The 24499-nt window shown below is 41.5% G+C and overlaps 1 protein-coding gene across 1 annotated transcript in view; it reads right to left on the reverse strand.

Moving 5' to 3' along the window:
- Positions 1 to 4822: 4822 nt before the first annotated feature.
- IQUB (IQ motif and ubiquitin domain containing) overlaps positions 4823 to 24499 on the reverse strand; it is a 44379-nt gene continuing 24702 nt past the window's right edge. Inside the window, exons 9-13 of the mRNA XM_054988963.1 lie at positions 19278 to 19448; positions 17779 to 17955; positions 13318 to 13566; positions 6701 to 6886; positions 4823 to 5261 (exon numbers count right to left, since the gene is read on the reverse strand). Coding sequence (XP_054844938.1) covers positions 5067 to 5261; positions 6701 to 6886; positions 13318 to 13566; positions 17779 to 17955; positions 19278 to 19448 — 978 coding nt within the window. The 3' untranslated portion in view covers positions 4823 to 5066. The remainder of the gene's footprint in view (positions 5262 to 6700; positions 6887 to 13317; positions 13567 to 17778; positions 17956 to 19277; positions 19449 to 24499) is intronic.

The following is a 24499-nucleotide window of genomic DNA, read 5'->3' on the forward strand; positions in this document are numbered from 1 at the left end:
AGTCCTTTGGCCACCATTGTTTCTAGGAAGATGAATCACCAGCCATGCTCACATTGAAATATTGTGGCCAGTTTTTATTGTATAGATAGGAAGGGTCCCAAATTAACCAAAAATTGAGTTTCCTCGCCACCATCTGTAAGCTGCATATGTTTCTCAACTCTTCAAAGTTCAAGATTGGTGCACAAGACAGACAATAGAAGTCTGCGATTATTAGAGCTGATGTTCTTTTATGTAAAATTCTTCTGGAGAAGTGAGATACTTTCCTCAGCTGAAAAGTGTTTACATTCCTGATGTAAATTATTTTGTCTCTTAAAAGCTGTGAACACCATATTCATGTGATAGATACCAAGGATAAATTTAGTTGTCTAAATTGGGATAAAAGGGGCACTGCTGTAAAAGGGGGGAATTTATAGATATTTACAAATTGAATTTCTGAAGAAATGGTTTTGAGAAGATGCATAATTATGCTAGAATTGCAGGGAAGATTTCAGTACCTGAAAGTGAGATACATAACATCAGACTGTATATCAGCTTATATTGCAAAACAGAAAAAGCACGTATCTACTTTTTGTGATTCTCTTTTCAAATTATTTTAGTTTTAAAATGCACATTTTAAACTCTACAAAACATTAAATATATAGCCATGGGGTTCTAGTGTCTTAGTCAACTTGCCTGTGGGCAACTATTTAACATGCAGCAATGTTCATCATTATTTAGCAAAAAAGATTTCCAAAACACCGGCTTAGTATTTTCTTAATTGCAACGAAAGAATTGGAATCAATCTTCAACATGTGCATTGGGGTGTTTGTTTCCTGAAGCAAAGTTCTTTTTTTATCCTTCAGGCTACATTTCTTAATTGGGAGTTTCAATTAAGAAAGGGCTAAGATGTATTTTATGCAAAAAGGAAGCTGTAAAAACAATTAATGCATTTAGCATGTACATTAAGACTCATATATCTCCTTTTGGATATCCAGGCCATTGTTGAGGATTGTCAAATTACTTCTATCCATGCATGGTTCTTTCTATGCTTTACAGTTGTGTTCATTTCTTCACTCAACCATGGAAAAAAATTGGAGGTCCCCGACTTGAAGTGCCTCAGCCTGACTCCTTCCATAAAGAGATGGGTCAACCCCCAGACATAACTGCAGATGAGTAGACACGTGACAGCTGGGGGCCCTCAGTGCAGATGAACATGCCCATATGCATCAGGCAGCTGCACATCCAATGAAAGTGGGAAAAATTATGTGCAACAGTCTCTCTTTCCAGACTGGAGGGAGGTTACCCTTGTTCCTGTTGAAAAACGAACCCTTTTGACTTTGCAAATATTACAGCATTTGTTTCCACAGTAAGAGAAAATCACCTGCTCTGTCTCAAAAAGTCTTGAGACTGACAGTGATCATTCTTTTTATTGTAACTGAGGATTGATTTGACCATAAGTGGGTTAACACAGCTCACTGATCCGGTTCTAAGCCTAAACAAAAAGATGAAGGTTGTGGGGGTGCCTGAGAGAAAGTTTCTGCAGTGGAAACCAGCAAACCATGCCAACGTTGCTTTGGAAATACCGTTCACTTTTACTGTTTGGATATATTATATTGTAACTGAAAAACACAGGCCGTCGACGTTCAACATTGTTCTTGAAATACTGCAGCACACACGGCAGCAAAAAGTCTGAAAAAAAGACAGCATATGCATTTCTTGGGAATTTCCACAAAGCCTTAATTAACTCAGGACTTCTACAGAAAATAATAATTACCGTTGTACACTGCATGTGTTTTATGCAAAATGCATTTGAATGAACTCATTTAACCCAATAAATGAGATGGCTAGAGAGTGAATTTGCATAGCAGGAATCTAGTAAAGCTCTAGGTGAAAAGCAATAAAAATGTTTCCCCAAGTTTCTGGGGGATTTGAGATGCTGGGTTTGATTGTCTCCCTCTTTAAATAATATCATATTTTGCTCTGCTCTCTTCACCAAGTTTATAATGGAATGCTGGCAATTTCAAACTGCCACAATTGGTTTTATAATGATTTTATGACTGATCTCAAGGTCCTTTTTACTCTAATGTAATTTTTATCTTTTTAACATTTGTTGGAAGCTGCCTCAGGAATGATGCGGATGAGCACAGGATATAAATGTGTTTTAAAAAATAAGTGTAAGCAGCATCCTTTTTGTAAGTCTTCTGTGACAAATTGTTTCCAAGACTTTGATGCCCAAACAGCTGTCTGTAGTAAACATGGCTAAGCAGAGTGTACTTTACAGTTATGTCACATTTACGACTCTGTCTTAGATTTCAATCCAAGTTCAATTTTTAAAAGCAATATACAACATAATTTCACTGCGTTGAGGCTGTGCAGTCTCCTGTGCCCTCAGTGGCTCTCAGCTCTAGTGGAAAACTATCTTTGACCTTATACTCACATACAGAGAGAGAAACAGTCTGTCTCTCTTCATTGTGTGTGTTGCGGGGCCAGAACATTCTCTAAAATTTATCAGCTAGGAATTGCCCCAAGCAACAGCTGTAATCAATGTCAGATGAAGACTGTCAACAAACATTTTCAAAATTCTTGTTCTATGTTTAAGGGAAAGGCTGGAGAATCTACTCCTGAGTAGATATCTGAATGGTGGGGGGTGGGGGGTGGGGAGAACTGATATCAATAGAATACAACTGAAGTTTGTAATTGTGTGTGTGTGTTCCCAGAAAGAACCTAAAACACAGATGCCAGATAACATGATCAGTGGTGCTGGGTAAAGTTCAGAGGCAGGCTTAACAGTGGCTATCTTTTGGCACACTCATAGGATAGCCACTGTTAAGCCTGCCTCTGAACTTTACCCAGTACCAAATTATAGGGGCAATTCTTGAGATTTTACTATACCAAGGGTGGATTTCTTATAGACCCTGCACTAAAGCTGTATTTATGCAAGGCAACCCCCCACCTTCTTTATGGTATAGAGGTCTGCGGCTGGAAAGAACATATTATAACCCGTCTAGAATCAATTCAAAAAATTTTCATTAAACGACTGCTTGCACTACCCAGGGGGACCCCTGCAGCCCTAATGAGGGTGGAACTTGGTCTACCTTCAGTTAGAGCTCGTGCTCATCTGGCCATACTTAAATTTTGGAGCAAGGGTAATACTGTTATTACCAACACTTTCAGCAAGCAATGCTTTCAGCTGATGACACACAGTGACTCACCCTGGGCAGCCTGCTACGACAACATCCTTGTTCACTATTCCATCCCAGATGGTTTGCTGGGGGGTTTCAAATAATGGCTCCAACTTACGAAACTGGGTCTACAGATGTGATGCTCTATTGGACAGTCTTACAATTTCTCAGTCCAGATCCTCCCCCTGGTTTTTAAACTGTTCAAAAGAGATCATGTTAGATCTCCTCATTTAGCAAACATCATATCCCAAAACCTCAGAAAATCATTTACCTCTCTGCGCTTTCAAACAATGCCGACAGCTTTACTTACAGGAAGATATCTTCACACCCCAGTGGCTCTTCGTCTCTGTATATGCGGTGCCTCAGTTCCTGAGGATCTCCTACATTGCATTTTATTTTGTCCCATGTATGCAGAGGCTAGAGCTAAATTTCTTGCTAATTTGTTAGTGGAGCACAACTTTACCTCTGATATTGAGAAACTGGTTTTTTTGTTATCTGATACTGATTCATTTGTCACTAGCAGAGTATCCTTGTTTGCCTTAGCTGCAAAAAAGATTAGGGCCAAGATTGTTTCTTCACCTCAGATGCCTATAATCGTACTGTATTTTAATACTGGTCTGAACAACTGGATCTATTAAGGTTCTATTTTAATTGTATTTTATTTTGCTATTTTAATAACTGTATTTTGTCTGTATGATAAATTTCTACTTTTACTGTTCTTAACTCTGTATTGTGACGGCCTTTGGCCATATACAATTAAACTTCTAGTACTTCCTATATGCACACTCACCTGGGACTAAGCCCCACTGCAAACAGTAGGAGCTACTTCTGGGTAAAGCTGCAGAGGATTGCACAATAAGAAAGGGTACTCTTGTTGAAGGTAAACAACATGCATGATAGACGTGGTTGGTTGAAACCAACCAGCAGTCTCTTGTCATGGATGCTCGTTCTGCAGAATGGATTTCATGTTCTCTACAACTATATAAATCCTGCTGTGATTTAAAAAGGGATGCTTCCATCAACTCAAAGGCAGCCTAACCACCCACTGATAACCCGACTAAATGGACATGAGACCAACTGAGATACTTACTTTATTTTAAGCTTTTATATCCTGCACTTTCAGCCAACTTGTTGGCGAAGGGACTTATAATATAATATAAAACAGATGATGACCCCACACCTGTGGTTATAATGGCTTTAGGATTAGTGTAAATGCACGTAGAATAAAAAAGCTGCACAAGACAGTTAAACCATATTGCTATTATCTGCTGCTTTCCGCTTCTGTACTGCCTGCGCTGCAGTGCCAAGCAGTGTCACACCCTTCTAAGCCCACTGGCCAACAGAAGGATTGCACTGCCTGTCTCCAAGACCAGGGCCGTTTTCACATGCTCCCTGGGAGATCGCGCAAACTCACAGCATGAAGCGTCTTCCTAGCATGATCTCCCGGCACAATCCCCTTTAATGGCCCGATGACATCAGAAAAAGGGCCATTAAACGGGATCATGCTGAGAAATTGCGCTAGGAAGATGCTTTTATGGCGTGAGTTTCGCGCGATCTTCCGGGTGCCTGGCCATGTGAAAACGGCCCAGGTCAAGATCATTATAACTGTTATGAAGGGCAGAAGAACGCCTTACTGAAAAGCTTAGATGTTGTTGAGAGGTAGGAGCTACCTTTTTTGATCAAGAAATAGACAATATGTATGGTAGATTTTTAAAAAAATACATCTAAATGTGATTAATTTTCAGAGAAATGCGGAGTAACCAGGTTGGAATCCATTTGTTGGAAGTTAGCTTTATGACAACTGTTTGTTCCCTAGAGCACAATTAAGAAAAGACAGTGCAATTAAGACAGAAAGAAACAAATGTTCCTTTATCTTGAGATCAGATGAGTTTTTCAAGCAGTAAATCAGTGAGCAGTCTTCTCCCTAATGGATTGCTTTGTTGAACTGGGTGTTAAAGGCTTTGTTACCAAAAGATCACTTGAGCAGGCTTGCTTGTCACCTTTATGCAGAGCTGCTGCCATCTCTGGGAACTGGGAGAAATAGTTCTTTGAGAGGATATGTTTATGCTTGATCCTATGAATGAACACCATCTCATAAGCCTGGAATGGAGCGGAAAAGTCAATTGAAATGAAATAAGGTTACAAACATCTCTTTTGAGCAGATATCTATATCGCAGCCTTCCAAATCTTGTGCTTTAATTAAAACAAGTCAAATGAATCACCTTTTTTTAAAAAAAATAAAAATTCTATATTAAGGACAGTCCTATATGCTCATTTACTAATAAAGAAATAAACATTTATGGGTTAGTGAAGACACAGCTGCAATTTCTTAAACATGATTGAAGGATATTGAGAAATAATTCAGTGTATTTTGTTTTAAATTAACAATGCCTTTTGATCTCTGTTTTACAGGTATTCAAGAAGTTTAAAATAGTTGCATTCCATATATTTAAAGTGACTTATAACAATAAAATAAAATAAGACCAGTAACAACAACAAGAACAACATTTGATTTATATACTACCCTTCAGGACAACTTAATGCCCACTCAGAGCGGTTTACAAAGTATGTTATTATTATCCCCACAAGAAAACACCCTGTGAGGTGGGTGGGGCTGAGAGAGCTAGAAGCTGTGACTAGCCTAAGGTCACCCAGCTGGCTTCAAGCAGAGGAGTAGGGAATCAAACCTGGTTCTCCAGATTAGAGAGAACCTGCACTCTTAACCACTACACCAAACTGGCTCTCAGTTAACATTAAAGACAAATCTACAATACATAAAACGGAAGCAATGGAACACATCCGATTGAAATAGGATAGGACCATAAATATTTTAAACACCAGCATTAAAAAAGCTTCTAAAATCATGGCCTAAATAGAACTAGCAACAGGACAGCCTAGCCCAGAACTGAGTCCAAGTGGTCTAAAAGGCTTGAGAGAATAAAAACATCTTTGCCTGCAAGAATACAGACTAGCAGGGGACGAGCTAGTAAGTCATTAACATAACTAAAATTACAATCCTATGCAGTTACTCCAGTCTACGCACACTGATTGATCGTGCACGTGCACTCTCCCATTGAGCCAGAAAATGACATTTTCTAGAGCGACAGAAGAAGTGTGGTGTATGTTGAAGCCAAGCTTTGTGAAAACCACCCCTTTGGAGGCAGTCTTCACTGAGCTTGGCTTCAGCGCACCCAGCGACTCCTCCATCGTGTTGGAAAATGAGCATGACGGAAGAGTCATGGTGCATGCTGAAGCCGAGCTCAGTGAAAACTGCCTAGAGAGCAGTCACAACAACTGAAACATTGGGGCAAATTCTTGGATGGAGGCTGTACGAAAAGAATGAAAGAAAGAACAGCAGTCACCCTAATACTAAACAGCACCAAAGCTTCTCCTGGTGTAGGGAATGGAGTCTCCCCATTCCATGGGCTGACGGCTTTAAGGGCAGGCAAGTTAATTCTGCTCTGCCTTTAATCATGAGAACACGCTTGACATTTTAACATCGAAGAAAAAACCCTCAAACATTTCATCAAAATCTGTACCTTTTCAAGATCTGTCAGCTTAAGGTGAGCCTCCGCTTCATCCTTTGTCAGAAGAATAGTGTTCCAGGGAGCCCATTCATGATACTTGTCCCACCTGACCATAACTAAGTCATAGAGATCATCCCAGGCACTAACAGCTGACTGAGAGCCCCAAAAATTCTCAACCATATACCGGAGATCTTGCTGCTGCAATAGAAAAGCGGAGGGTGGCCATGGTGGTGGGAAAGTAGAGCTTATTGATAAAATCACCATATCCATATAACATTTAGCTTATACCAAGAACCAGTATTACTATACACCATCCCTAGCCATTTAGTTGGAACTGAAACAGTAAGTGCTAATCTATCTCTCCACAGTGTTAAGGCACAATAATGGAATTATTCTGAGATGCAAACATTTAAGATGAGCATTTTAAAAAGCTTGCTTTAGGATCCCTCTGCCTTCTACCTTTGCTGCTTGCACATCTGCTCTAGGCCTTTCTTTTTAAAGCTTTTATTTCATAGGATTTTTTTTCTGTACTGCTTGGCTGATAGCTTCATTTCTGGTGCTCTTCCTAGTCCATGTTCTGTTTCTAGGACAGAACAAAACTTGGCAACATGCGGGCGTGGGGGAGTGGTATATCTCAGGGCATCAAGGCAAGTTTCGCCACCATAAGGATGTACAAATATACCATTTCATTATATGTATGAGTTGTCACTGTAAGTATTTTCATTTCACTCATTTGGTTTCTGATTAGTTTGTTTCTTTTACACACAAGTGATGCAAAAATAATACTGAAAGAATTTGGTGCAAGGAAACAGAAAGTGGTGTGAAAGTATCACTCAGGGATCTGATTTGCAGAATGGAAAAGCAAAATCACCATTAAGAACCAGCACTTGTTAAGTCATCATTGGCCATTCCTGAGCATACCGTATACAGTCAACATCAGAGGCCGCTATTCCTGTTCCACTTTCAGAAAAAAACTTGGCTCACGTGCGAAGGCCTGCTGCCAGATTCTGGCCGTTGGGAGACTTTCAGTTTGATATTCTGCTCTCTGGACTATTCATTTAGTAATCTCATTAAACACCAGAGTAAATGGTATCATTACTACCTTTGAAATGAGGGATCTAAGAAATTTACATAACTGTGGCTGTGTAAAAATATTATTTGACAACATAGCATTAACATGTATTTTGTTCAGTGTTCTGAAAGAGAAAATATTGCAAAGGTTTCCCCCTCCCCAATTTCTCCCAATATTTCTAATTTCCCCGAATGCTAAGTTCCCTCCCCCTTATTTCCCCACTAGTTTTTCACATCTCCAGGAATAGATTTATAATCCAAACCTAAAGGGAGGGGATTTTTGTCACACTATGGACAAATGTTTTAAATGTTTTAATGTTGTTATCCACCCTGAGCCTGCTTGCGGGGAGGGCAGAATATAAATACGATAAAATAAAATAAATAATAATCACTCCTCCTTGCTTTCCCGCACCTCTACTAACCAACCATACACAATTTCTCCAGTTTCCCCGCCCTGTCTAAGAGTTTTCCTAGCTGCAGTTACCCAAATGGCTACCCAAGTTTGTTCCCTGGCCTTGAGAGGCATTCCTCAGAGCATGTCTGTCACGGGATCGGGGGGGGGGTTCTTGTGGGGGAAGCTGTGCAATAAAAGCATCCCCTCCTGGGAGCCCTCTAGCCCCACAAACACACCCCTTTTCAGTCCTGGAGCAGGCAAAGGCCTTATAATGGCTGCCACCACTCAAGTCTTGGAGTTCAACTATGGAGAGCCCAGAGTACCACCACCACCCTTTACCCTTCATCTGGCATTGCCGGATGAGTGGTCAAGCTAGAATTTGAGAACCAAAGCAGAGTAAAACAAACGGTTTTATTTAACAAGATGGGCAATCATCAAATAAGCAGGGGTAGGGTTGCCAGGTCCCCTTAAGGTACCGGTGGGAGCGGGGACCTACCAACTTCCTATGTATACTTGAGTCCCATGAGGATATGTGTCCTTGGTTACCAGGGGGAAAAACAACTTGCAAAAGAGGGAGACATCATAGATCTCCTGTGCTATAACCTGTGGGGAGGGGTCCCTGTTTACCAGGGGGAAACAACATGTTGGGGAGGGAAATCTTGTAGGACTCCTGTGTTACAACTCAATCTTGTGGGGAATCAACGTCACCTGACCATAGGGTTCCTAAATGTTCACTAGTGGTGGGCAAACTTCCGGTGATTTTTTCCCAGTGCCTGCCGATTACTGCAATCGGCTGGAGATGGCAACCTGCCCAGTAATTGCCCACTAATGGCAAGCAACCTGGGCCAGCGGGCAGCTTCCAGCAGAGCACGATGTCACTTCCTGAAGTCAGGGCCGGATTGAGGGGGGGCAGGGGGGTAGTCTGCCCCCATCACCACCAGGGAGGGGGTGCTGGGAGCAGCTACCAGCTGCCGGGAGCACCTGGGTGGCAGCACAGACCACCTCCCAGTCCCCCCGCACTGCCTTTCACCTGCCCTGCAGGACAGGGGGCGGTCAGCTTGCTGTGCACCCCCTGTCCTGCGTGGCAGGCAAAAGGCAGCTCAGGGGGCTGTGAGGTCCCCCAAACCATTTGCCTCCCTGTCCTGTGGGGCAGGCAAAAGACAACATGGGGGGCTGCGAGGCCACCTGTGCTATTCGCCTGCCCCACAGGACAGGGGGTGGCTGGCCGCCCCCTTCCTGTGGGGAGGCGAATGGTGTGGGTGGCTTCCCAGCCCCGCACGCTGCCTCTGCCGGCGCACCGCACAGGCAGCACGCTCCGCCCTGCATGATGACATCACAGAAGTGACATCATCATGTAGCGCCGGGAATGTGCGCATGCTGTGTGCATGCGAGGGGTTGGACTAGGGTTGCCCTGGGCGCCAGCAACCCTAGGTCCTGCCCTGCCTGAAGTAACATCATTGCACGGGCCATGGGAGTGCTCCTGTCCCTCTGGGAATGCGCATGCACAAAGAGAATACCAAGGGTGAGTAATGAGGCCCCACTCTTCAACCAGGAGACGATAGGGACCTGGCAACCCTATCTGACCAACTTCACAGAAACCACTTAGACAATTCATGAATCTCTGGTACAAAGATGTTTACCAACTCAAGATAAACCTATAGGAATAATAATGAAGGCAATGACCACAATCCAAACTACAACCGTCACTGAACAGCATCAAGAAAAGGCAGGAGTACAATCTCCCATCTATCAGGCAGGCATAAATGCCAATCTTTAACCTCTAAGGTTTAACACAAGCTTTCATCAAAATTACATACAGAAGCAAAGGAACAGTTCTAGAGCAGAGCAGAAAAATACAATGAAGAATATGTAAGTGAAGAGGGACATTGACCAGAACACATTCAATAAGGAAAAGAAATTTGTTTCTACCATACACCAGTGAGTCTAAGAGCCAAGCTACAAGAGATGGATTACATAAGGAGGAGCACGTGAAGGGAGTTGCAATGTTACCTGGGAAGCTGAATTTTAAAAGATATTGGAAGGCTGTGTCAATTTCCCCTCTCTACAGAGCCAGCTGCTCAGAGAGTTTGTTAATTTCCTCTTTGCCTCCAGAAGGCTCTGTCAGTTTCACCTCCCCTTCTAAGAGGAGAAGAGGAAATAAACAAACCTTCTGAGCAGCCATCTCCCTGGCTCTGTAGAGAGGGGAAATCGACAAAGCCTTCCGATCTCTTTTAAAATTCAGCTTCCCGGCTAACAATACGACTCCCTTCACATGCTACTCCTCATGTAATTCATCTCTTGCAGCTTAGCTCTTAGTTAAAATGAAGCTGTGATTCTAGGATGTCTCTATCATGTTTAAGAAAACCATACAACCTGGTCTGAAGGGAAGACAGTTGGGAAGCTTTTCCCCACAAGCCTTTCCAGAAGATCTTCAAACTTCAGTGGTATGCATTAAGCAGGAAAGTTGGCACAATACATGCCCAAATAGAAAAGAGGGCACAAGATGTGTCAAGATAGGAAAAGTGGAGCAAGAGACCCTATCTAACCCTTTTGTGGTTCCCTTTATACCTGAGCAACTTGTGTACTATGGAGATTGGAAGTTGGGTGCTTGAGCATGCAATGGGAAAACAGGGTGACCCAGTACTTGCTTGGAGACAGGGAGTCTATGTACTTGGGGTCCAGGGTTTGGAACTTCTTGTTCCCTAGCACCTTAAGTGATATAGTGTGGAAAGGATAGAATATCTTGAGAAAGCTTTTAGTGTGTAAGGCTTACATCCTGGCTACTTTGAAAAAAAGAGAGAAATCAGAGGTACAGATGATGTAATACTGTTATTGATTGTGATGTTACAGAGTTTTGTGCTAGCATCTACCCATTTGGTTTGGTTTGCAAAACGAGTGTTGTAAATGCAAAAAGACTCTTCCTTTCTCCTGGTGACCTCAGAAGAATTAATTACCTTTTTAGAGTTTGATTTCTCAGAGTGTAATGAACTGTGATAATTTAAACCAAAACTGATTTCCCAGTTTATTTTAGGGGTTATGGAATGGAAACTTTTAAGTTTTAATATAAAAATACAGCTTATTTTGAAAAGACTATTCTCCAGTGTCCTAGTGCAGGTTGAACAGCTTGATGATGACAGAGTGGCTGGGGATTGACTGAGTGAGCTACTATGTCCTTTGTGAATTCTTCTTCCTTCTGCGCATGCAAGGTAAATAGAGGAGCTGAGTGATTCCCCTGGTCTCAGCTGCCAAAGCACAGAACTCCTCAATGGATCTTCTAAGTACTTTCAGGGGGGGGGGTGTCGTTTCATGCATGCCCCATCTTCCCCTTTTCCTTGCGCTTTCTGGGTAGGTTGGGCTGGGGGGTATCAGCTTCAATGGAAGTTGCATATTTTGCTTGTGTGCAAAAACAAAAAGTCTGCAAATAAGATGGCCATTATGACATCACACTGCCTCTTGCTTCCTTGCTTCACTTACAGGGCAATCTCATGTAGGAGTTACTCTATTCTAAGCCCGCTGAAATCAACGGGTTTTGAGTTATGCTATTCTAAACCCTTTGATTTCAGTGGGCTTAGAATGGAGTAACTCTGCATGAGACTGCACTGTTAATTTCCTTACTTCCAAATCCCCTTTAATCATAGGATTTTATTCTAATAGTTGCAGGTAATAAAATTACACTGCTGCCAAACTGAGTATCAGCTTAGTAGGGAAAAGGTACAATGGAGTCCTTCTTAAAACAGGGCTAGCAAAGGTAAGGACATTTAGGGACAGGCAGCTTTTGGTGCATATATACAGTCACAAACGCTCTGATTTTATTTTCAGTGAATAAAGCATCATTCCTGTTTTGCCTTGAATAAAAGTACTAGTATAAAGGGCGGACTGGGTTTGTTTTAGAACTCAAGAGAATTTTTTTTTTAACCTCTTAAATCTGATGGGATCTGGCCAAGGTGATTCATGCTCTGATTACACCCTGGTTAGAACGTCCAAAAGCCAGATTATTGTTGGGGTTAGATACAGGGTTAGCATCTCCTCCGCACAGGCTGCCCGTTTGTTTCTGCACACAACTCAAAAATCCTGGTTCTTACCTTTTAAAGTCCTAAATGGCTTGGGACCAGGGGTACTCGAAGGACTGCATCATCTCATGCTGTTCAGCCCACCAGTTAGGAGTTGCCTCTTAAGACCTGTTCCTTGCCCCAGCATTCAGAGTTGAGGCCAGTAGCAATTAGCGGTCGTACGTTTTCAGTAGTGGCACCTTGCCTACGGAACGCCCTTTCCCTTGAGGCTACACTGCTCTCTTCTAGACACCAGGGGAAATGATTCCATTTAGCCAGGCTCTTCATTAAGAGGCTGATCTTTTTAGCGTTATTTTTGAAGTGCTGTTTTTAGTCTGAAAATTGTTAAACTCATTTTAAGCCGCTCAGTGATTTATGTTTTTATGCTCTGGCTGGGTTTTTAATAGTGGACTTTAATTAACAACTTTGAACGTTTTATGTTTTTATTATGCTTTATTATATAAGCTGCCTCAGGCAGGTTCCCTGGAAAGGATACACAAAAATTTGCTAAGTAAATATACAGACACTGATTCGGTAAAAAGAAATTCTTGTCCTAAATTTTATGACTAATTTTCAGTCTCTGGTGTATGTGTCAGATTGGCACTGTTCCCTTAATATGTTTGGGATTTGTACATGCTGACAAATAATATTGCTGGTAGGAAGTTGATGGAATATTCTCATTTGTGGAGGTTATATTGAAAACGGTAATTTGGTGATGGATATTTGCTCCCATAAGCCACAGCAGTTACTCACTCCACTGCTAGAACAGTCACAATGCTTGATTGTACAAATACCTTTGACAACAAGCCACCATTCATGGTCATGTTCAGGTTTGATTGACACCATGGTTAGAATAGGGAAGAAACTTCCTCCTGAGTTAGATTGTCCTCTTATTGGCCTAAGTCCCTTGGTGGTATCAGAGTGATAACAAATGTCTCACCCCTTTCATTTCAACTAAAAAAAATCACTGTTCTAACATAGATAATTTATCCATCCCTCAAGATTTTTTAAAAGTGAGTCCAGCATAAACTAACTAATGACTAATATAAAACTTGACCCAACAGCTTCAATTTTGTGCTTTCTGATGCTTTATCTCCTCCCTCATTCCAGCTTACCTGTATCAAGAATGCAATCTTAGCATCATCCTTATAATTCATTTCAGAGCGCCTGAGATTTCGGAGCATAAGTTTGTACTTCAAAAAGGCCTCTCTCTGATGAGCTTCGTTATCCAGCTTGCAGCACTGACGACACCGGCCAACAGTGCGTGAACTAGCAGACATGGCAAAATCAGTAGAAGGCAGGTAGCGTTTGCAACTGAGACAAAAGTAGATGTTGTGATAAAGCCTCATTGGGTCAGGTGGGACCTGCAAGGACAAAAGTATCCTAGGCATCATACGATTCTGCTCAAATTGAATCATTGCCAGATCCGGGGTAGAACTGCCAAGATTCATTTCAGGCACACAAATTCTGATAAATGCATGAAGCTTTCACATTCACTTCAACAGAGGAAGCAGATCCTGGTGTGCTTTCCTCAGCACTGATGGATCTTTTCTATAAGCTGGAGCTAACAGAAAGTGGATGCATATAAGAGATCCCTATGTGCATCTGAGCACATACAAGTGTCTGTATCAGACGAATTAGACAAGTATGTAACTGCAAGACGTGTGTATAAATACCAAAGTGTGATATGTCAGTGCCTTTTTAAAAAGTCATTTGGATGATGGCATTCACAAGTCAATGCTATATTATACAATCAGATGAATGAAACTAGTAAGTTATATTGGCTCAGTCACAACTGCCAGAATTTCAGCACCAACTTTCAACCTAACCTCAATTAAAACCTTACTCAATATATTCAAAAGTAGTTGCTGATAGTTGTTTGCACAGTGATCTTTCTGAATAAATAGAAATCTATAGAAGAGTTCTACAGCAACACAGCACGCAGTCTGACAAATGCAATCTGTTCCCTCACTCTATACACTAAACCTAGTGATTATGAACATATTTTTAAAGTTTGGTACGTGAGGGTAAGTTCAAAAGGTTAAGCGTTCTTTTAAAATTATATAAAAGAGACAAATATAATCATCAATGCATGCCAATACAGTTGTCTTAAAAACTCAAAGGTGGAAAGTGCAAAAACGTTTAATGGTTTAAAGAGCACCCATTTAGTTTCAGTGGGGTTTCACAAACCCAAACCGCTCTGGCACTTTCAGACAAAATATAGAGCTTTGTTTGGCATAAAAATAAGGTACTTTGGTTTGTCTAGCTGTCTTGCCACTTCAAGATTCATTTCTGTGATTTCAGTTTTAAAGAAAGCTGCTTCTGTAGTCTGAACTCTAGAAGCAGCCCTTGAAGCTCATATGGGAGGAAGAAATAAGTACACTCCAGCTACCATATTCTCAATCCCAGTTGAAAGATGTTGCCTGAAAACCCTGCCTTCCTCACCCCAGCTTCTTTGGCTCTCACAATTGTTCTGAGTGAGGTCATAAGCACCTCAGGATAGTTTCATGCAAACATTTCAAGCAAAGTTACTAGATCAGAGAGGCACAACCAGGTGTCTGAATTTTGTGACCATCTTCATGGTATCTTTTTACTGAAACCTCACAGTAACCAGTTCAAGCTTAGTAACATTTATGAAGCACTCAAAGCATTTTACATCTGCTATCTCACCAGTCCTTACAACAGGCTTGTAAGGTAGGCCTGTATTATTCTACATATACTGTAAATGAACTGAGTCTGAAAATGGTGACTTACTTAAAACCATTGGCAGTGCTATCCTGAACACAGTTACACCCTTTTAAGCCGTGAGGCTGAGAACCAAGGACACCCCTAGCTATGTTATACCACTTCATTAGTATTGCCTTCTACTGTCTCTAGTATTGGTTGTTGTGGGTTTTCCGGGCTGTATTGCCGTGGTCTTGGCATTGTAGTTCCTGACGTTTTGCCAGCAGCTGTGGCTGGCATCTTCAGAGGCGTAGCACCAAAAGACAGAGATCTCTCAGTGTCACAGTGTGGAAAGGATGTTGGCAGGTCATTTATATCTACTCAGGAGGGGTGGGGTTGAGCTGAGTCATCCTGTAAGAGTTTCCCAGGGTGTGGAATGCTAATGGCGGGAGGCTTCCCTGTATCCTGAGGAGGTTCTTTTGCATATGGATTGGTGCTTGATGTGCTAATCTTCTCTGCAGGGCTATTGTCGGGTATAGAGTGTTTTGTTAGCCTGGTGTTTTTCAGAACTGGAAACCATGCTCTGTTCATTCTTAAGGTTTCTTCTTTCCTGTTGAAGTTTTGCTTATGCTTGTGAATTTCAATGGCTTCCCTGTGCAGTCTGACAAAGTAGTTGGAAGTGTTGTCCAGTATTTTGGTGTCCTGGAATAAGATCCTGTGCCCTGTTTGAGTTAGGCTATGTTCAGCCACTGCTGATTTTTCAGGTTGTCCAAGTCTGCAGTGACTTTCATGTTCTTTTATTCTTGTCTGGATGCTACGCTTTGTGGTCCCCATGTAAACTTGTCCACAGCTGCAGGGTATACGGTATACTCCTGCAGAGGTGAGGGGGTCTCTACTGTCTTTTGCTGATCATAGCATCTGTTGTATTTTTCGGGTGGGTCTGAATACTGCTTGAAGGTATTGCACTTATTAATCAGATTTTCCCAGAGGATGTAACAGCCTTATTCCATCATTGTCTGACAACCAGTTACTTCCAATGGGATAACGAATTCTATGAACAGATGGATGGGGTGGCCATGGGGAGCCCTCTCAGCCCAGTTATAGCAAACTTCTACATGGAACATTTTGAAAAAACAGCTCTAGAATCAGCACCCCACAAACCTAGTGTATGGTTCCGGTTTGTGGATGATACATTTATCATTTGGAGTCATGGGGAGGAAGAATTGATGGGGTTTTTGAATCATCTCAACAACATCCACCTGAACATACAATTCACAATGGAGAAAGAAATCGAGGGAAAACTCCCATTTCTGGATACCTTGGTCATCCGCAAAGCAAACTTTCAGTTAGGTCACACGGTCTACAGGAAACCAACTCACACTGATCGGTACTTACACAAAAACTCCAATCACCATCCCCGACAGAAAAGAGGCATAATGAAAACATTAGTGGATCATGCAAGACGGATATGTGAGCCGCACTTTCTCAATGAGGAAATTAATCATCTAAACCACGCACTTCAGGCAAATGGCTACTCCAGAAATGAAATCCGAAGAGCAATCAAACCCAGGATGAATCAAACAACCAAGGAAAAACAGTCTCCTTCAGGAAAAGTGTTTTTGCCATATATCAAAGGAATTACTGATCAGATGGGAAAGCTTATGAAAAAGCATAACCTTCAAGCAGTATTCAGACCCACCCGAAAAATACAACAGATGCTACGATCAGCAAAAGACAATAGAGACCCCCTCACCTCTGCAGGAGTATACCGTATACCCTGCAGCTGTGGTCAAGTTTACATCGGGACCACGAAGTGTAGCATCCAGACAAGAATAAAGAACATGAAAGACACTGCAGACTTGGACAACCTGAAAAATCAGCAGTGGCTGAACATAGCCTAACTCAAACAGGGCACAGGATCTTATTCCAGGACACCAAAATACTGGACAACACTTCCAACTACTTTGTCAGACTGCACAGGGAAGCCATTGAAATTCACAAGCATAAGCAAAACTTCAACAGGAAAGAAGAAACCTTAAGAATGAACAGAGCATGGTTTCCAGTTCTGAAAAACACCAGGCTAACAAAACACTCTATACCCGACAATAGCCCTGCAGAGAAGATTAGCACATCAAGCACCAATCCATATGCAAAAGAACCTCCTCAGGATACAGTGAAGCCTCCCGCCATTAGCATTCCACACCCTGGGAAACTCTTACAGGATGACTCAGCTCAACCCCACCCCTCCTGAGTAGATATAAATGACCTGCCAACATCCTTTCCACACTGTGACACTGAGAGATCTCTGTCTTTTGGTGCTACGCCTCTGAAGATGCCAGCCACAGCTGCTGGCAAAACGTCAGGAACTACAATGCCAAGACCACGGCAATACAGCCCGGAAAACCCACAACAACCATCGTTCTCCAGCCGTGAAAGCCTTCGACAATGTCTCTAGTATTCTCTTTATTAATTGACTCAGTGACACTTTGCCATGATGCAACAAATATTCTGTCCATGCTTTTTATATAATGTTCATATACCTGACCTCTCTGTTCTTTTCACATATATAGCTTTTCTGGAGAACCTGATTTATTCTACACCAGTATTAACCGACTGTGAAAAGACTTCCTGGAGTGGATCCGACTATCCTCCAAGTAACTCTCCTCTAGCCTAAGAAGCCTCCGTCCTACTTAAGGAGCTCTTCTGTTGGAGGAAAAGCCACTTACATTGGAGGAAGGCTTTAAATTTTTCTCACTGGAGTAGTAGGATGGGGTACGATCCATCTGAATTCTTCCTTTCTTTGTTATCCACTGATTCACCTGATTCTGATCTCCTCAAAGCTAGCAACTTTGCTTATCTATAAAGCACATGATGATACACAAAAGACACAGCTGTAAGAGAAAAGGGATTACCTTGAGGTATCTAGCGACCTCTGGGTTAAAGAGCGGCGTTTTAATATACTGCAGAAACAGAGTACATATTCTTTTTCTTAGTCCTTCTAGATTAGATTCCTTCACTCCTCTCATCATGAGATCAGCCTCTCTGTCTATTAATTCCACTATTTCAAGTGTGAGCTTACAGTCATGCTCCTGCAAAGGACAAGGAAAACATTACAGATGCACATACATTCTCAGGTTGCCAGACAATCGTGATGCCGTAGAAGCTGGCCTGTGTCGTTTGGAAAACTCTCTCTTCAGAAAAGGAGCACAATCAAACACCTCTTCAGTTCAAAGGAGTATTTCCATTTGGGAAGTTGAAAACTACTGGCTTCCCGAAGCATAAATCATCTACTTATCCACTGTTCATTGACTTGTGAACACCCATATCTGTCTGACTCAATTCAATTTTCACAGTGCTTTAACATCACAAAGTGTACATGGAGTATAAAAAAAAACAGAATCAAATTTGCCCATGTGTGTAGAAGTTATATTTAAAAAATTTCGAGTACTTGCTATACAGATCTCTAAAGGGTAGCCTAAAAATTTGAGCCAAAGCTCCTTCTCGGGGGTGGTTCAGTTGTCTAGCCTATGGCAGGCAGTAAGTTACCGGATCCATTTGGCCATTCCTGAGTATTTAAACAATTTCTTTTCTACTGGGGACCTGAACCTATTTGATTATGGAAAAGAGGGGAGGGAGAGAGATTTACATAAAAAGAGATACGCATAAAGAAGCACATCGGAAAACCAGCATGGTGCAGAGTTAGAATAAGTCTGAGAAGACTCAGGTTTAAATCTCTGTTCAATCCTGATGTTCATTTGGTAATGCTGGGCTGATTACTCAAACTCACTTTAACCTATTTAAAAGGTTGTTGTAAGGGAGCAGGGAGAAGGAATGAAAAAATAATAAGAGAGGTTTTTAAGTAGCCATTTCAAACTCCTTGGCCTAGATGTCAGAATATGAATCAGGGACTCCGGTGGTGCTTCTACAAGGGGTGCCACCTGAAGCTTCTGCCCCTGGCCACTGCCTGCCCTCTTAATTCCCCACTACCCTTGTTTGCCTGCCCCCTCCAGTCTCTATGGCCCCTCACTATTTCCACCAGCACTCCAAAGCCAGAGCACCTGATGCACCTTCTTTCCTGGTTCTTCATGAGCCTTTACGGAAAGAGTGCAGGGGCTTCCAGAACTCTCACATTATGTGAGAGAAGGTTGCAAGGTGCACTGCTCATAAATAATGGAGCTCCATCCTAAAAATCTTTACTCAGAAGCAAGACAAACCTAATGAAATGGGACTTACTTGCACGTAAGTATGCTTAGGATTGTGGCCTATTTAAGAAATCGATACAATACTACACAACACTGATGCTGACATATGAATTGCCTCATCTCCTTGGGCCTTTCACATCCACAGCACTTTGCTGATGCACTGTGTGTGATCGCCGTCAGGATTCTCTGAGAGCTTGATAAAAGCATACCTTCACTGTGTGCTTCAGCGTCAGTAGCACATCCAGCCGCTCATCTTGAAGAATGTCTTTCATACTAATGCTGCGATAGATTTCCAGGAGTTCCCTGGCACGGAGAGTGAACTGGGTATCCATTTCTGTGATTTTATCATCAAATGCCTTCCATCTTTTGGGTTCAGCACACTGCAGAAACATTTTGAAGCCCAGAGTCAGAACGATGGAATAAATAGCTGAATAAAGGACAATACCTGAAAACTTACCAAAGATCCTAAACGGAACACTTGTTTTAGCTAAGCAAAGTACCACTGTGGCCCCGTGAACTTTACTTTTGTCTGTCGAGTTCATTGAGTTTATTATTTCCTGACTGTACAGTTTCCCCGATGAACATAAAACCAGAGAGCAATAAATATAAGGCAGAGGGAAGATGTTGTTCTGTCCATAATCTATATATGATTAGATAATTTACTGGTGGGAAGACTCCATTCCAACATCATTAGGAACATGGCTCAATACAGCATGGAAGTGAATTAGTAGCCTTTTTTGAAAAAAAAAGTTTTAAGGGCTTATGGCGTTCTGTTTTAGAATAATCAATATCCTATTGATAATGCTGAATTTCACATTCTACCAGCCTGATTACTATTGACAAGCTTGTACAGAGGCAATCCGAGATGAAGGGATATGTGAGATGTTAGCTGAAGTTGTTTAAGAATAAATATTCCAAAGAACAAAAGAAATGGAATTAATTTTGAGTCAGGCGAAGCAGTGGGAGTGAGGCAGATCAGGAAAACCAAGCAGGAACAAGATAGAGAAGCTTAGCTTCTCCAAGGAGGTTGACTTGAGGTAAATTTAGGGGCTAACAAAATTCACACTAATTCTGACTTGAAGGGGGACAGAAAAATACACTTGAAGTATCATAGGTTTGTGAAAAAGAAAAGCATAGTAGTGGAATTCTTGCTTCAATAAACATGAAGAGGCAAGTTAGAATATTAGAGATACATTTAGAAGTAATATATGATAATGCCTTTCAATAAGGATTTCCTGTGACCCTTTCATGTTACTATTCCACAGAACAAGATTCATAGTCATATGGAAGAAGGCAAAGACCAGTTTCTTTGCTGCTCCAGAGAGCAAGACTAGATCTAATGGTGAACAATAAGAGGAGTATCTAATGGTTAGAGCTATTAGACAATAGAACTCATTACCTACTCAGTAGTAGGTAGGTGGGAAGACTTTCCCTTGCAAGAGGTCTCCAAGCAGATGCTGGACTACCAATAGCTAGCTTTCAGTTTGTTAAACTGAACAGGGGGTTGGACTAGATGTCCCCATTTCAACACTACAACTCTATATAATGTAAGAAGGGCTTAGCGAACCAATGGGGAATTGAAGCAGTGGACCACGGACATGCAGTGTGTCGGTTATGTGTGTGGCAAAAGAAGTGCCATGGTAATCTATGAGTGCAAAGCAAGCAGTCTCCTGAAACTGTACATTTTTTTTACATCTAGCATGACAACTTTTTGTTGCTGTTGTTGTTATTCAAAAGCTCCCTGACTATGTCTAAATCCTCAGCCTAGGGCTACTCTTTACCTCCTATCAAAGACAAAGACGGGAATGAGTAACTTAAGTGGGTGGGTAGAAATCATAACATTTCCAGTCCTGGCTTGCAGCAATCTTTTTTCTCTTTCCCCTGCTCAGTAAGCAGGGCGGGCAAGAGCTTCAGCCAATGGAGCTTAGCTGGAGAGCTCTCACTTCTCACTCCCCTGCATTCCCTAACCATCTCCTACTTGCTCTCAGCTTTCCACCTCATTCCAATACTTTTAAAAATGGCCTTCCCTCCTAAGCTAGCTTTCTGAAGCCGACTATGCCATACGGCAGAAGAACTGCAGAGTTCTACTTCTAGCTATGCAGATTTCTACATCAAACTCTAATTGATGGCCACAGCTTCCATTTGGAAGAACAAATACTAACTTAGAACCATCTTTTTTAAAAGTTAGCACATTTTTAAAAAAGGTAAAGGTCATCCCCTGTGCAAGCACAGAGTCAATTACTGACCCATGGGGGAACGTTACATCACACAACGTTTTCTTGGCAGACTTTTTGTTACAGGGTGGTTTGCCATTGCCTTCCCCAGTCATCTACACTTTACCCCCAGGAAACTAGATACTAATTTTACCAACCTCAGAAGGATGGAAGGTTTTTTTTAAAAATGAATAAAATAAGAGTTCCTAAGCAAGAATCTGACAGATTCTTAGAAGGTTTAGCGTTATAATTAAATGAGGTACCGATAATTGAAGCTAATGGGTTGAAACCAAAACCGATTTTAAAAAATCTAACAGGAGAAAAGGTTTGGCTGAATAATTAACTTCTAATTCTTTCATTTAGAGATAGTGAAATCAGAAACAGAGGATTGTTGCTCTAGCATAACTGAAAATGTATTAATTTGTTTCCCATTGTACGCATGGCAAAACAAATCCTTCCTAAGGTATTATAAGACTTATACTGTAAGCTTTTATTATGAGAGTCAGTTTTTTTAAAATATCACTCATCAGGTGATTTTTCAATGCCCAACCAGTCACTCAGCTGAGAAAGTGACTTTTTATTTTATAGCCTAAGGTTTTTTTGTCCAGTTAATATACAACATTCCCTTTTGTTGGTATTAAATTTACATAGTCATGTAGAATTTTTAACTGTATACAGAAAAAAGATGCATAAATAACCCTCTTGTTAGGGATAAAAACCCTGCTGCAAACTTTTAGATAACAGCAAAAAAAATGGCACAACAGATTTTCAAAGATGCACTAAACAAAATGTGTTAAGTATTTAGCAAAGACAAGTGATCCTTCAGCAAGACTCTTTTTTATCCATGCCCAGGTTCTGTTTTCAGACCTCTTTTTATATGTTCACAACTGAAGCAAGAACATTTCAATCTCTTGATTTCTTTTGCCAGCTCTTTCTGCCTTTCAGTTTGCTGGCTGCAAGAGAGAAATTATAATAATCCTGTTATCTAAACTGCTTCAGAAAGCATGTCTATTGTAAATTGTATTCTGTTGCCAGCACATGAAAGCAGAACAGAGTATCAGAATAGGGTGGAAAATGCATCGGGAGATACAGAGGGAGACAGACTGAAGGATAATAGAGAATGAAATTAAGCCGACTTGGGAAGAAAATTGTAAAACATATAAACATAATGCACACCTTGAACAAATACCACCGTTCATCATTCTCTCCAATGGCAAATGTTGCAGTTGAATGCCTATGGCAAAGGCAATGAAAGGAGCCCACCCACAGCCAAGGTCATGTTTCTGCATACTTGGGGGACTCAACAGGTATGCAGACAAGACTACAGGTTTGCATTTATTTATTTATTTATTTATTTATTTATTTATTTATTTATTTATTTATTTATTTATTTATTTATTTATTTATTTATTTATTTATTTATTTATTTATTTATTTATTTATTTATTTATTTATTTAAATCCTCTACTTTTAAACAGCTTCTATGGCTGGAGCAGCACGGAGGGCAATCTAAACTCCTCTCTGTCTGGAGATCAGGGGGCGGGGGCACCAGCCATGTGACCATTTTCACCAAGGGTGATTTAAACTTTTAAAAACTCCCCCCTTGTTCCAGCTGACCCAAAGTGACGTCATTGGCCCTGGGAGCATGTGTGCACTTTGTGCATGCACATGTGATACCTGGGGCACCACCTCCCGCCAAGAGTTGCCCCCTGTGGTGGCAACCCACTGAGTTCCACCACCTCTTTTCCCAGAAAAAAAGCCCTGGTTATAACTAATAGTAAAGCAGTGGCTTGTGCCAACCAGGAAAGCACCAAAAACACCAGGGGTTTCCCACATATGACCCTTTGATGGTCTGATGAGGACCAAGCATTGCTCAGGAAGCAGAGAATATTGGGGCAGAAGAGAGTTAGGTAACAGGAAAAAAATAGAGGACGATGAAGAAATTGACCTGTTTGGGAGGGAGATGATTGGAAAGCAACCAAAATGTTCTCAGAGCCAAACTAGGCATTCACTTCTTTTAAAGAGTTGGGTCCAGGTTTCCTGGCAGCAGAAATGGGGAAATAACCACCACCACCCTTTGGCATGGAAGGTTTCGGGGGAGGGTTCCTCCCCCGGTGGTGTTCTGAGCCCAAATGGGCTCTGCTTTACTTTTTAATAGCCATTCCACGTGCCTGCTCTTTAAGAATGCTAACATTTAGTTTGGCCCTCAGTCTTCCTAGGACCAAGGAGATCACAAGTAGAAGGAAAATGGCAGTATTCCAGTACACAGCAAAAAACAGTCAAAGACTCAAGCCATCTTTGTTGGTCTCTGTTGTGGTATCAGGCTCGATATCCCAATGTGTATGGTAAGGAAGCATTTTGACCCCCATTCCTGGGCTATCAGTCAGGTTTGCATGGAAATGCCAATGGCATCACCTCTGCTCAGCAGCTGTACACAAGCTGTACACATTGTGATTGGTGTGGTTGCACTGGCCCTTCTCACAACAACTGCTATAAGCGAGTAAAACTCAGCAACCATGTGTTCATCCTCCATGTGAAAGCAATGGTCCACACAATTAGGGCCTCCACAAAATCATGGCTCGGTCACAAGTCTACCAACAGTCCCACTGAATGTCGGTGGGTGATTATGTGGCACTCATCAGCAACTGAATGGTGATGGAATGCACTCTGCACACTGTTCCATGTACTTGATTCTCTTCCCTCTCCCCATTCTTCTTAAAAAACATTTTCTTTGGCAGGCATCTGTTGAACCATCAGTTTCACCTCTTTCTTTTCAATCACAAGCAACTGGTTTCAAAGCTTCTAACAATGCAATCCGAAACAGAGTTACACCAGCCTAAGCCCACTAAAATCAATGGGCTTAGACTGGAGTAACTCTGCTTAAGATTGCACTGCAAATGTATTTCTATTGCAATGGCTGCCAGTGACATCTGGAGGTGGGTGAATACACTTAACATATTTATCCTATTTTTTAAAAGAACAAATTCCCCATTTTAACATGTATTTTTGCTTGTGCCAAAAAAAAAGAGGCAAACTTTGCTTATCCACTGACTTATTCTTAGGAATATCTGCTTTTATTCCAAAGTAGCAGTGAATTATTTCCAACCTGTATCAGACAGAAGACAGCAAAGAATTTTCTCTCTGGCAAATCAGTAGTCAGGGGTTCGGGCACATGGGATTATATTTGCAAGGAGAGAGAGCAAAACACCAAAATCAAT

Source organism: Eublepharis macularius, chromosome 9 (assembly GCF_028583425.1).
Source record: "Eublepharis macularius isolate TG4126 chromosome 9, MPM_Emac_v1.0, whole genome shotgun sequence".
NCBI lineage: Eukaryota > Metazoa > Chordata > Lepidosauria > Squamata > Eublepharidae > Eublepharis > Eublepharis macularius.